The sequence below is a fragment of the Marmota marmota genome, unplaced genomic scaffold (assembly GCF_001458135.2).
Source record: "Marmota marmota marmota unplaced genomic scaffold, marMar, whole genome shotgun sequence".
Lineage (NCBI taxonomy): Eukaryota > Metazoa > Chordata > Mammalia > Rodentia > Sciuridae > Marmota > Marmota marmota.
In genome coordinates, this window is record NW_026000048.1 from 13,971,323 (window position 1) to 13,983,554 (window position 12,232).

Consider the following 12,232-nt stretch of genomic DNA (forward strand, 5'->3'; position numbering starts at 1 on the left):
GTGGTATTGCATACCTAGGTTCAATTCTCAATACAATAAAAAGTTTGAAAAAAGGAAAAAAAATGAAGCATTGTGGATTATTTAAAATATTTGTAAATTAAATTTACCTGCCACTCACAGCTCTGAATTTAAAAGGAAAAACAGTTAACTTAAATAAAGCATTCTTCTATAGGAAGCAATCCTAACTTTTGATGTAGGAACTTGGATCAAAATATTGCTTGGTTTGACTTCGACCATGACATTGGCAACTTTCTTGGCTTTGCTTCCTTAAGTTGAAAAAGTCTGTTTTTGAAGGAATCTATTTGTTTTTCAAGTTTTAAAGAGACAAAACTAATGATTTTAGTGGTTGAAGTGCACAGAAGGGAACCACACAAATAACTATTTCATAGGTAGATTTTATTCAATTTCCTGGATGGAGACAAAAACAATATAATATTTTCATGTTCACATGAAAAGTTACTTTTTTTAAACTTACATTAAGTAGTCTGAATTATAAAATGTTTACAAATGATTTAATGGATTCAGAGAAACAATAAATGTCATCCATGATTACTTCTGAAAATGAATTGCAATTAAACTCTGAAACCTTGTACAATTTATTGTCTTAACTCTATTTTGATTGAAATATTTTATGATTTCCAAAATATGTAATTAAAATTTTCATGTTTCTCAAAAATCTTACAAATTCACTACATTAGATATTGTAAAATAATTTCAAAGATAGTAAAAGTTACAATTATAACCACAGACTGAAAATTGATGACTCATTTCATAAATAACCCATATACTTTTAATGTCAAGATCTGAAAACTAGTTTTACCTGTTATTAAAAGAATCACAAATGATTGAAAGTCCATATTCACTAACCTTCAACACAAATTTTACAAAAGTTCATCTTTAAAAGATACAAATTAGACAAAATGCCCACTAACTGGGAAATAGGTAGTGACATTCACACAACAGATTATTATTTAAAAATAAAAATCAATGAACCATGGCTTGATTCATCTTACCGGATGAAAGTTTCTAAATAAAAATAAAGGTCCCAGAATCATGCATACAGTATGATTCCATTTAGATAAAATTCAGAGAGTCAAAACTAAAACAAAATAAAACTATTTTTTAAAAAATGAATGATTCAATTTAGATAGTGGTTAACTCTGGAGGAGAAAAGTGAATGTAATCAAACAGAAACCACAGCAGGAACCAAATGTCTGAGTGATGTTCTAGTCTTCACTGCTCAGGAGGTGGTGAGTACTTAGGTATTTATTATTCATCTTTAAATTGTTCACATTTTATACACTGTGGAGGAAATAAGAAGAAAATGGAAACCCTGTATGGAGACAACTCTTTGAAGAGCTTAATTTTGGTTGGGATATAAAGAAAAATAGATGGGGGAAATGTGGGTGTTGAGAAGTTTTGCTCTTAATGCAGAGAGCATCTAAAAGCCACAGGAAGGTTCCACTGGATGGGAGAAGTTGAAGAGAAGCTGAAGCAAATAATCTGAGTTGAAGGGAACAAGTTACAAGGCACATCTGAAGAGACTGCTCTCTGAAAGGAGGAGGATTGCTACCAAATTCATTGAAAGGAAGAAGGAAAGGATGCTAATAAGTATAGCAGATTTATACACTTGATGTGGGAAGGCTAAGAGATGTTATACACAATAACTTTTTCCTCTGAAATGAAGCAAGGTTATTGGCTGAAAGTGGAAGGACAGTTTCAAGAAAAAGTGGAGACATGAAATGACCATTTTGAAGAGTGAAAGAGCAAACTAACCACAAATAAATGCTGGTGGGCTTTACCATTTTACCTCCCCTGCTAACATGACCTTCGTCTAGAATGTTTCCCTTTCTTCACCTAGAAAATCTTCCCATTTCAAGCCTCATTTCAGAATGTCCTCCATGAAACCTTTTCTGATCATTCCTTAACAATCCTTTCCTTTAACTTTTTTTAGCAATCGGCGGTATCACTCCATTTTCACTTATTCATATATTATCTTGCAGTAAGTCTAGTGTTGCACGATTCCATGTTTGTGTTCTCTTGTTAAGTACAGTTCTTCACGGCAAAAATCAGGCTTCTTTCACTGTCATTTCCACTTCCAGGAAAATAGAGCACTCTCACACACACAGTGAACATTCAGATGCATATTCTAAACATATCATCTACTGAAACAAATATCTTTAAATTATAAAGTAATGAATACACATAGGAGTGGTGGTGCAAATCCCAGCTACTGAGAAGTTTGAGGTAGAAGGATCACAAATGCAAGGTCGGTCTTGGCAACTTGGTGAGAGCTTGTCTAAAAAAACTGGGGATAGAGCTCACTGGTAGAGTGCTTACCTAGTGTGTGCCAGGTTCTGGGTTTCAATTCTCAGTACCACCAGAAAAAGAAAAAAAAAAAAGGTATGTGGGGCGGGGGAGGAGAAACACTAACATGAATATGTGCAGAACTTTGAAACTTCCATTATTTTGCTGATTTTCTATTTTTGGCTTTATAACTTCCATTTTAGAAGTAAAGTCAAGAGATCTGATGTTAACATAATTTAACACTTTCTAAAAATTGCTCCTGGTGAAACTTCATCATTACAACTTTTAAATATCATTTCTTCATGGAGGTGGTCCTCCCAGAAAATGAGGCAGAAATGTTATCACAAAGACAAATTATGTTAGGCATGCCATCTTGTGGTTGAGAGTAGCCCATACACAAATGGATCCTTTCTGTGACAATATTTAATTCAGAAATAAAATATCTAGTAAATTTGCAAATATAAATCTTAGTTAAATCTATTGTCTCTACATAGTAGTGCAAATTAAATGTGTATTCGTGTTTGTGTAGCTGCCACAAAACAAGAAAAACACAGAAAACAAAACATTTTACTGAAGGGTTAATAGATCAATTATACAGAAATGGATTCCAATAATATGGGAAAGCTGCTGTCTATAAAAATACCTATACCTGTATTAACACTTAATTTTGGAGAACTGACCTCTTGAAATAGGTAATTTTATTTCTATATCCACTTCTAAGTACTTCTGTTGACTGTTACATCCTGGATTTAAATACTGTCTTGCTTTTCAAATTTCTTCCTCCTAACTATAAATAGTCAAAGGGGAGTGAAGGGCAGAACACTTATCTAATTAGATAATTGTAGGAAACACACAATTAATTCAAGTTCAAAATGGAGTTTAAAAATGGTTAAAAATACTTGCCTTAACCTTAATAGATGAACTTACTAATTCCTCCAAACAAGTTAGGTATTTTGAGCAATAAAAACTTTCTAGCCAAAAAAGAAATAGTAAATGGTCACAAGTGTAGTACTTAACAATTGTGCTTAAATATTTTTAATTGCAAAACTGAATACATTTTGGTCCATTTAAAAAGTGGAGATGAGGGAGCAGAAACTGATATAGCCCTCAAGAGCACAAAGCAAAGCATGATAGCACAAGGTTCCATGTACTTTGCCACCATTTGTCACTTCTAGATTAAGGATTGAAGGAGGTATATGTAGGTATAATGATTGGTCCTGGAAATTAGGCTACTGAAGTTCCAAAAATTAACAGATAAATATATATACATATATATGTATACATTTACATAGAAACAAATGCTGTTGTACTCCAAATCAACTTTTGAGATTTATTATTGCATGCTTATCACCAGGAAAAAATATTCTACTCAGAAAACCTTCCTATGAGTTGATTTTGGATTAGTTTTTCCACATGACTCTTCAGGACATTTATATCAGCTGAACAAACCTGATACTCCATCTTCTCTTGCTGTTTTGTTCTCTCTAATAAAGCTTCATGTAGTGGAGGTAATGCATTGTATGAACCCAATAAATAAAGCTGACTTGATGAAGTTTGGTTGATTTCTTTTATCTTTAAAGCCTGCATAATAGCAGGTGCAAACTTTGAGTAATGAGCTGTAGATGAGACAATCACTGGGCAAGTTTTGTCTTGCATTCTGTCTGCAACCACTTTTGCAACAGCAGTGTGTGGATCCAAAATATATCCTGAAGCATTATAGGTAGAATTGATAGCTGCTAGGCACTCTCCTTCAGAGCACCAGTCAGCCACAAAATCCTGCTGAAGTTTCTCAACTAGAATCTTTTCAATTTGGAAGTGATGGTGATTTTCTAACTGATTAAATAATTTTGTCATTAACTGCCCATCTTTATTAGCCATCAAGTGTAAATGTCGCTCCAGGTTTGAGGATTTGAGAATATCTATTGATGGTGAAAAAGTTTGAGCTAATTTTCTTTCCCTTAGATCATAATGTCCTGTTTTTATAAAATCGGTCAAAACATGGTTCTGATTGGAGGCACAGATAAATTTTCGAATAGGGATTCCCATCATCTTGGCATACACTGCTGCTAATATGTTTCCAAAGTTTCCCGTGGGAATACAGACATCTACCGGGCTTCCAAAAGAAATAAACCCTTGGCTAACGAGATCAAGATAGGCAGAAGCATGGTAAACTACCTGAGGAAGCAGTCGTCCCCAGTTTATGGAATTAGCTGAACTTAATATTGTTCCATACTCCACAGTAAGAAAGCCAGTGAAATCAGAATCTTTAAAAATTCTTTTTATAGCTGTCTGGCAAAAATCAAAATCTGACTTGACACCCACTGCCCATGCATTTTCTCTCTGACTGCCAACTATTTGTGCTTTCTGAAAATCACTTATTCCATTCTCAGGAAAAAATGTGATCACAGCTATTCTTTGCTTCTCATTCTTACTAAGACGACTAAAACCATTTAAGACTGCACTCCCTGTGTCTCCTGAAGTAGCTACAAGTATCATATAATTGCAACTTGGTGGAATGCAGTGTGCAAAAATATGAGGCATAAGCTGTAAAGATAAATCCTTAAATGATCCTGTTGGCCCATGAAACAACTCCAGGATGAACTGGTTGCCTGAAAGGTGCCTGACGGGAGCAATTTTTGAGCAGGCAAAGTTTTCCCCATAAGCAGTTTCAATCATTTCTCCCAATCTGGCAGCAGGTATGTCCGCAGGATGTATACACCTTTCCAACAGTATCTGTGCTCTTTCTACATAGGTTGCTCCTACTAGGTTTTTCCACTCCCCACAGCTTAATTTTGGGAACTCCTTCTCAGGAACAAACAGTCCACCATCAGAAGCTAAGCCCTCAATCACAGCTTCGCTAAAGAATTTTGTTGAAACCTTCTGTTCACAGTCTTTAGGACAAACATGCCTTGTTGAAATGAATGTTTCTGAGTCCACATCTTGGTACCTTTTAACTTCATTCAGCACTTTGTCAGCTATCTCCTCTGGGGAAGCCCCACTTTCACAAAGAACTCGAGCATCATACCACTTCTTATAATACTGTTTCCTAAACTTAAGTAACTCTTTCATAGACATTCCAGAATTCTGACCTACAATTCTATTTATCTTCATTAATTTTAGACGGCTAATTATATCCATTAGGGGTACATCCAGGTATACAATTATGCCATTTTTCTTTAGATGCCACATGCTAGCATCATGCATGGGATTGGACCCAGTGAGGGAAATCACACTTCCAGATGCAGAGAAGTTTAACACAGCTTTTCCTTCCTCTTCTAAAAATTGCTCATTGCCAACATCCTGTAATTTTTCAGACACACTCATATTCCAAGTTTTTTCAAGAATATCATTATCCACATCTATGACACAACGACCTAGTTTCTGCCCTATTATTTTGCCTACTGTTGTTTTTCCAGCACCAGGAGGTCCCATTAGGATAATATTTTTGTCTCCCAAAAGAGAGTGGGTTGAACACCATGACTTCCTTAATTCTGTGAGTGCAAAGGTTCTTGAAAGAAATAGTGGTGTATGTTTATCTGTTTTAACATGTATACTAGAAACACATTTTTGTGTTATCTGTTTCAGATGCTGATATCGGTTAAAACGGAGCATTCTCTTCACTTTTCTGTCTGAGCCAATTTAGTAATTGGGTTTAACCTTTTTAAAGACATAAAAATAAAAGAGACAATTGGTTAGTAAGATCATAGGTTTGAATATAACCATGCCCACTATACATAAACTGTTTAAAAGTCTTCCAAGTGAATGGGACACTTAAAAAAATAGCCCATATATTACATATTACTCTTTTTAACAGTATCTTTTCAAATCTCAAAACACTTGGAAAAAAACTCAAAAAATAAGTATGATTCCCAGAACCACAAAAAAGTAACTATAAACAGAAAACTCAAGTCAGAAATGTCACATCAGATGTTTTAAAAATATATACTAAATCAAATCAGTGTGTACTTTTATGGAATACTGTAACAAAAACTGATTTACGGTTTACTGGTTTATATATTTTATAACAGATGCAAAGAGAATTTGGGTTGGAGTATTAATAACTTGTAATCACAAAGCTGAACAATATTCTTTATGTTCAATTTCTCTAGTTATATGAACAGGTTGATGGATTATCATGTTACTTATCAAGTTCTTATTATAGAATTCACAGCAGAAAACTAGAATAAAAGAACATATTTGCTTATAAAATGCTTAAGTAATTTTCTAAACTACAGACAAATGTATGACATTTTCTTTCCTGTGTGCTTTTTACATGCATATTAAGAATAATACCTACATATTATTCATACTGAAGGCCTTAAAAAAGCCAAAGTGAAAGGTATAATATGCAAATAGCTAAGAAAAAGTAATAATCATCAATAAAGTCAAAGGTTATATCTATAACCTTATCTACATGGGCCCATCATTTTTATTTCTATTCCTATAACATCATTAGTGGCAAGACTTAACTCAAATTCCAGACTCCAGAGAAGACAGCCAAGAAATTCAGGGAGGTTGCCAATGATGAAAGAAAAAAATTATTCTGGCCTCTAAAGATCCTCTACAATTCTCCATATTGATCAAGTTCCTGTCTTTGGAAATATACTCAGTGGTGAGTAGGCTAGGTAAATCAATTTTTTTTTGTCATGCAAAATGCAATTTAATAATTATTGCAATAGTCACTCAAATTGAAGTAACTTTATAGTGGGGGCTTTTCACATGTTCTCTAATTATAACTAATATGTGACTAAGTCATGCCAAATATTAAAGGGTATGTTCAAATATGTTCTGAAAACTTTCAATCATGTACTACTGATTAAGCTAAATTGGTGATTTAATGTTTAAACAATTTAAGATAATTTTGAATTTAACTTACAAGTAAAAACTGTCAAAAGAAAGAATTCATTCCCTTATTTGACTTTTCAGCTTGTGTGTTTAGGGCTTGACTCCACTGACTTATAAACATGGGATACACAGGAACCAATCTTAGGCGAAGAGTTTGTTGATTCTGGAGCAAAGGTGATTTCTGCAAAAAAATGAAATCTATAAGGGAAAAATTTCAAGTTAAACATAACTGCATTCAGTATCATAAAATTCTACAATGTAATGACTTTATTATTTAAAATTTCATCTGAAATTTTTAAAAGAAAAATTCACCTTTTCATGTTTCCCCAAATCTATTATTAGATTAAGATACTATAATTTCTTTTTCAACATTTGTATTATCAGAGAAAATAATTTTGCTCAACAGTACTGTAAGTATTTCTATTAAGGATTAAAAAGACAATATAACCATGGGCTGGGGTTGTGGCTCAGTGGTAGGGCACTTGCCTAGCACATGCAAGGGCCTGGGTTCGATCCTCAGACCACATAAAAATAAATAAATTGTGTTCAACTACAACTAAAAAATAAAGGTTTATTTTTTTTTTTAAAAAAAGGCAATATAACTAAATAAATATAAAAATCTTTCACAATTACATCTAAAATTTCAGCAATTTAACTGTGTAATAATCAGAGGGAAAAAATCAGACAGAATAAAACTATGAAATGTCTGAATTGTTCTTTGTTCTTTCAGAGTATCCTACTCATCTGAATCACCTCATGATTTGTATAATACATACTTACATAAAGCCCAAAAATAAGGCATCTGCTACACAAGTACTTCTTAACTATTAAAATGGGTCTATAATAAATTCAAAACATACATCATAGTAGTTAGCATATAAGACTATTGATATATAGTAATATTAATCTTTGCTACTCGATGACAATGGACTAAGAACATATAACTTGAATCAGAATATCCAGGCACAAGCCTAGGCATATGTTTTTGTAGTTTGGTTTGTTTATAAACTTTCAGATAAAACAGTAGTACTCATCCCTGCATTAAGAACTATTTTGCTATGCCGAGTCTGATCCTTTTCCTGGAGTAAACCAAGGACCAGAGAGAACTGTACACTTGAACCATAAGAGCAATTTACTAAACTTCATTGTATACTTTAGTACTACATGCTATAAGGGCACTGTGTAAAACAGCCTGATTAACCTCCCATTCAAGAAGTTTCTGCTTAAAACATTACAGAGTGCCTTTGTGTTTGCAATTCATAACTTTTTTTTGATCTCTGTATCAGGAATTATTGTGCATTACCTGGTTTGTTTTATGAACATTGAATCTTTTATCTTCCACTTTACGCTGGTTGCTATAATGCTTAACATCAACTTCATTAAGAGAAGGCAAACATTACATGTGTTAACTTTACCTTTTGCAATCTTCCCTTTTCTTACTTCCCCTATGCCCTCTCATTTTTTATTTTATCTCATTTCCCTTTTTCAAAAGAGTCTGGGGGAGCAAAATGGATATGAATTAAAGAGAGAAAATGATGATAGTTCAATTTATAAATTCTGTATCAACATTCTTTTACTACAAATCTTCCTTAGATTAGCTGAAAGCAGTTAAGTGCTACAACATAGGACGAACATTACCATTTCTAAAGAAAAATACAGATGAATTGTATTTAAGTTGCATACCAAATTTGATTTTGTAACATCTAGCCATAAATTAATTTTAAAACCTTTATACTCAAGTCTATTTTAAGCTAACCAAGACAAAAGAATATGGTATAATGCCCCCACACGTAACATTCTGTAAACTGGATTTTTACTTAAGAGGTAATACTATCGATTCTCATTATCCATGGTAATTATGTCCAATAGAGTCTTTACTGTTGTTGACTACTGAACCATTATTCCCAGAGGAAATACAGGGTTAGGTTCCTGTGAGCCTCTGGGCACAAGATTCTTGCTAACCCATCAACATGTAATCTTTATGTGTGTTTCCATTTATAAGACATTTATACTGCTCATCCTTTACTGTGAACTCAGTCAATAGCACTGTAACTCAAGCCTGAATGAAGCTAATCACACAAAACTGTTTTCTCTGTAAGGCACATCACAGCCTTCTTGAACCTTGGAACACTACATAGCACTTCAGCACTCAGCTTAGGGACCATTTAATCAGCAAAGTCACTCACTAACACACAGAAATGTGGAAAATGTGGCACTAAATAGAATGTGAAAAAGATATTTGTTTATAACACAAGAACTAAAACAAGAAGGCAGCATCACCTTGTTTGACGTCAGCTAGGAACATGCATGTGACACTACTCAAAATTTTCACTGCTTTGCATTTGTCCAGGAATGCCTATAAAAGTGGTACTCAAGTGTTGATGTGGCAGTTACAAATACATTTTAGTTAGCAGATCAAAAATATAGAATTTGTGAATAGTGAGGATCAACAGTATATCATTTTTCTTTTATTCAAAATGATTTTATTAAATCTTTTCACTTATTAATATTTTAATATGTTCTTCATTATAGTGATAATGAATAAGCAATTTTTCTTTAAAGGGCAAAACTACCTGAACTGAAATGGAAGGCAATCATATAGGAATCAAAATCGAAAACCAAATAGCTTAGCTATTCAGAAGGCTGAAGCAGGAGTATCACAAGTTCAAGGCCAGCCTGGGCAACTAAGTAAGACCCTAAGTTTATTTTAATAAAATCAAAATGACTGGGGATGTAGCTCAGTGTAGTGTTTGCCTAGCATGTACTTAGACCATGGGTTCAAACCTCAGTATTGCAAAATACAAAACAAAACAAATAGTTTGGACATCAATAATCAGGTTTCACTCTATTGCCAATTCTGAATATTTTTTGGTCAAGCAAATGCTCCACAAAAATACTTCACGTTCCTTAATTCCACAGATTTCCACACAACTCCATTACACATTAGTTTTTTTTCTTTTTTTTTTTAGTGCCAGGGATCCAACCCAGGGCCCCATACATGCTAGGCAAGATATCTACCATTAAGCTACAGCCCTAGCTCCTCATGTTAACAATTTTTTAAGTGAGTTTCTCTATTAATCACATTTTATAGCGGAACTTTTTTGAACCACTAATTCCAATGGATCCTTTATAAACATAAAAGACACTTTACATTAAATAGGTAAACAAAAAGGGTGTGTCAGCATGATAGCTTTAAGAAACAAAACCAGAATGTCCACTTGTACACATGAATTCAAGTACTGTGTGACCTCATGCACAAGATTTAACAATTTTACTGTCAAAAGCTAACCAAAATTAAAGATTTCAAGAGGAAAAATTATAGAAAACACTAAAATTTTTCCTATGAATGCTAATATGCTTACATATTTAAACAAGTACATACTAATTTTCAGCAACCTTTTAACAGTATTTTAAGTTTACTATTAGATGTTAATCAACTAAAATTATATTCTAATGTATCAATTTGTACTTCCAAATCGTAAGAATTTTTAAATTTACTATAAAATTATCTAGTTTTCAAATCTGTGGACTCCTTAAAACCCTGTTTAACCAAAACTATGTAGCATTTGCTATAAATTTAAAAGATTTGCTTGCTATTATATGTCTTTCCAAAACACAAGACAGACCACTTCAAAAATTATTTCATGAGAACTGGCTGTAGTTCAAAGATCTTCTAAAAGAAAGTCTATGCCATGAGTATGCTCATCATTCTAAATTAATATTAATACAATTTCTTTTTAAAATTTCTCAGAAAAGTGACTCTCTAGATGTAGCTCATTATCTTATAAAGAAGAGTGTTCTGATGTTTTCAAAAATTCTTTAAATTTACTGCACTTTTATGGCAACTGTATGATGGAAATGTACCAGGGATACACTCGCCAAGGGGAAGTAAAGCTCTGCTGTTTCTGACTACAGACCCCAAAACCTAAGAGGCCTTCAGTTAGTCCCCTACTTCCCAGGAAACAGACAAGGAGAGCTGGTGGAAGGAGCACACAGTGTAAGGCCACAGTGTAATCACAAAGATCTTACAGCCATTTTACAAGTTCATCACTTATCTTTGTTTTAAAATTGCTATCAAATCCGACTAAGCTTTTCCTTTTGTTAGATTGTTAGCCCTGTTGTTAATGGTTCATACCAAATAGCCTCAAGTATTTGATTGAAAAGATTTTCAAGTACTCTTTCAATACTATAAAAACGTTCTAGTTACTTTTATGAAGGGCTTATTTTCCTTTCAAACTGTCTTATTTATATCACTACTATAGCCATTTTTATTTAAATATATTAAAATAATCATTAGCAAAAAACGCCTAATTTGCTGATGTACAATATAGTACAATTTACACTGGATATCTGCACAAACTACAATCTACCACTTAATGTAGCCCATCACTGTTTTTGTAAATTGCTTCACTGAAATACAACTTTGCTCGCTGGTCCAGGCGACGCTGCTCACGCACAGGTCTGCAGAAAGCAACTGGAGAGGGAAGCGCCAGCCCAGAGGGTAGCGGGGGCAGAGAGCTCACCAGGTAGCGCAGGAAGGCGCAGAGGGCCGAGGGGGAGGGCAAGGGCGGCACAGGTGGAAGGAGCAGGTGGACGCGGGATGGCGGGCGTGCACTTGCACCGATGGTGGGCAGGGCAGAGTTCCGCAGGGAGGGGGGGGTCTGAGGAGCCTCAGACGGAAGCAGCAGGTAGAATAAGCTCAAAACAGAGATTACAATTGAGTAGCGGAAAGAAGGAACGATGGGAGAAACGCATGCGATGGAAACAGACTGGTCTCTATTTTTCCTTTCTTTCTCCTCCAGTAACTCACCAAGAAAATCACACTGAGAAGACGGGGAAAAGGAAAGGAAATGGAAAGAGTTCATAAACCGCCAGCACCGCCTCAGTAGACAGCCCCATAACCCCGGCTCTCAGCAGGCCAGCCCCGCCCCGCCCCGCGCTGCGGCCTCTGCGCCTGCGCCGACCTACGCGGCCACGCCCCACGCCCCACGCCCGAGCTCCGAGCACTGGGCACGTGACTCTCCCCCGCGCTCCGCCCTCCAAACTCCTGGGCTCCTCCCCGCCCTCGTCATCCCGCTCG

The 12,232-nt window shown here is 34.8% G+C and overlaps 1 protein-coding gene across 6 annotated transcripts in view; it reads right to left on the reverse strand.

The window, feature by feature from the left end:
• Positions 1 to 379: 379 nt before the first annotated feature.
• Thnsl1 (threonine synthase like 1) overlaps positions 380 to 12,232 on the reverse strand; it is a 186,254-nt gene continuing 174,401 nt past the window's right edge. For 2 of the 6 annotated variants that reach the window (XM_048812678.1, XM_048812679.1), the window contains 2 exons: positions 7,184 to 7,333; positions 380 to 5,964 (listed from right to left, as the gene is read on the reverse strand). In XM_048812678.1, coding sequence (XP_048668635.1) covers positions 3,673 to 5,919 — 2,247 coding nt within the window. In that variant the 5' untranslated portion in view covers positions 5,920 to 5,964; positions 7,184 to 7,333 and the 3' untranslated portion in view covers positions 380 to 3,672. Of the gene's footprint in view, positions 5,965 to 7,183; positions 7,351 to 8,455; positions 8,527 to 11,675; positions 11,915 to 11,962; positions 12,119 to 12,232 lie in introns of those variants that run through there. The other 4 variants (XM_015495227.2, XM_015495225.2, XM_015495228.2 and 1 more) reach the window with 4 other exon arrangements.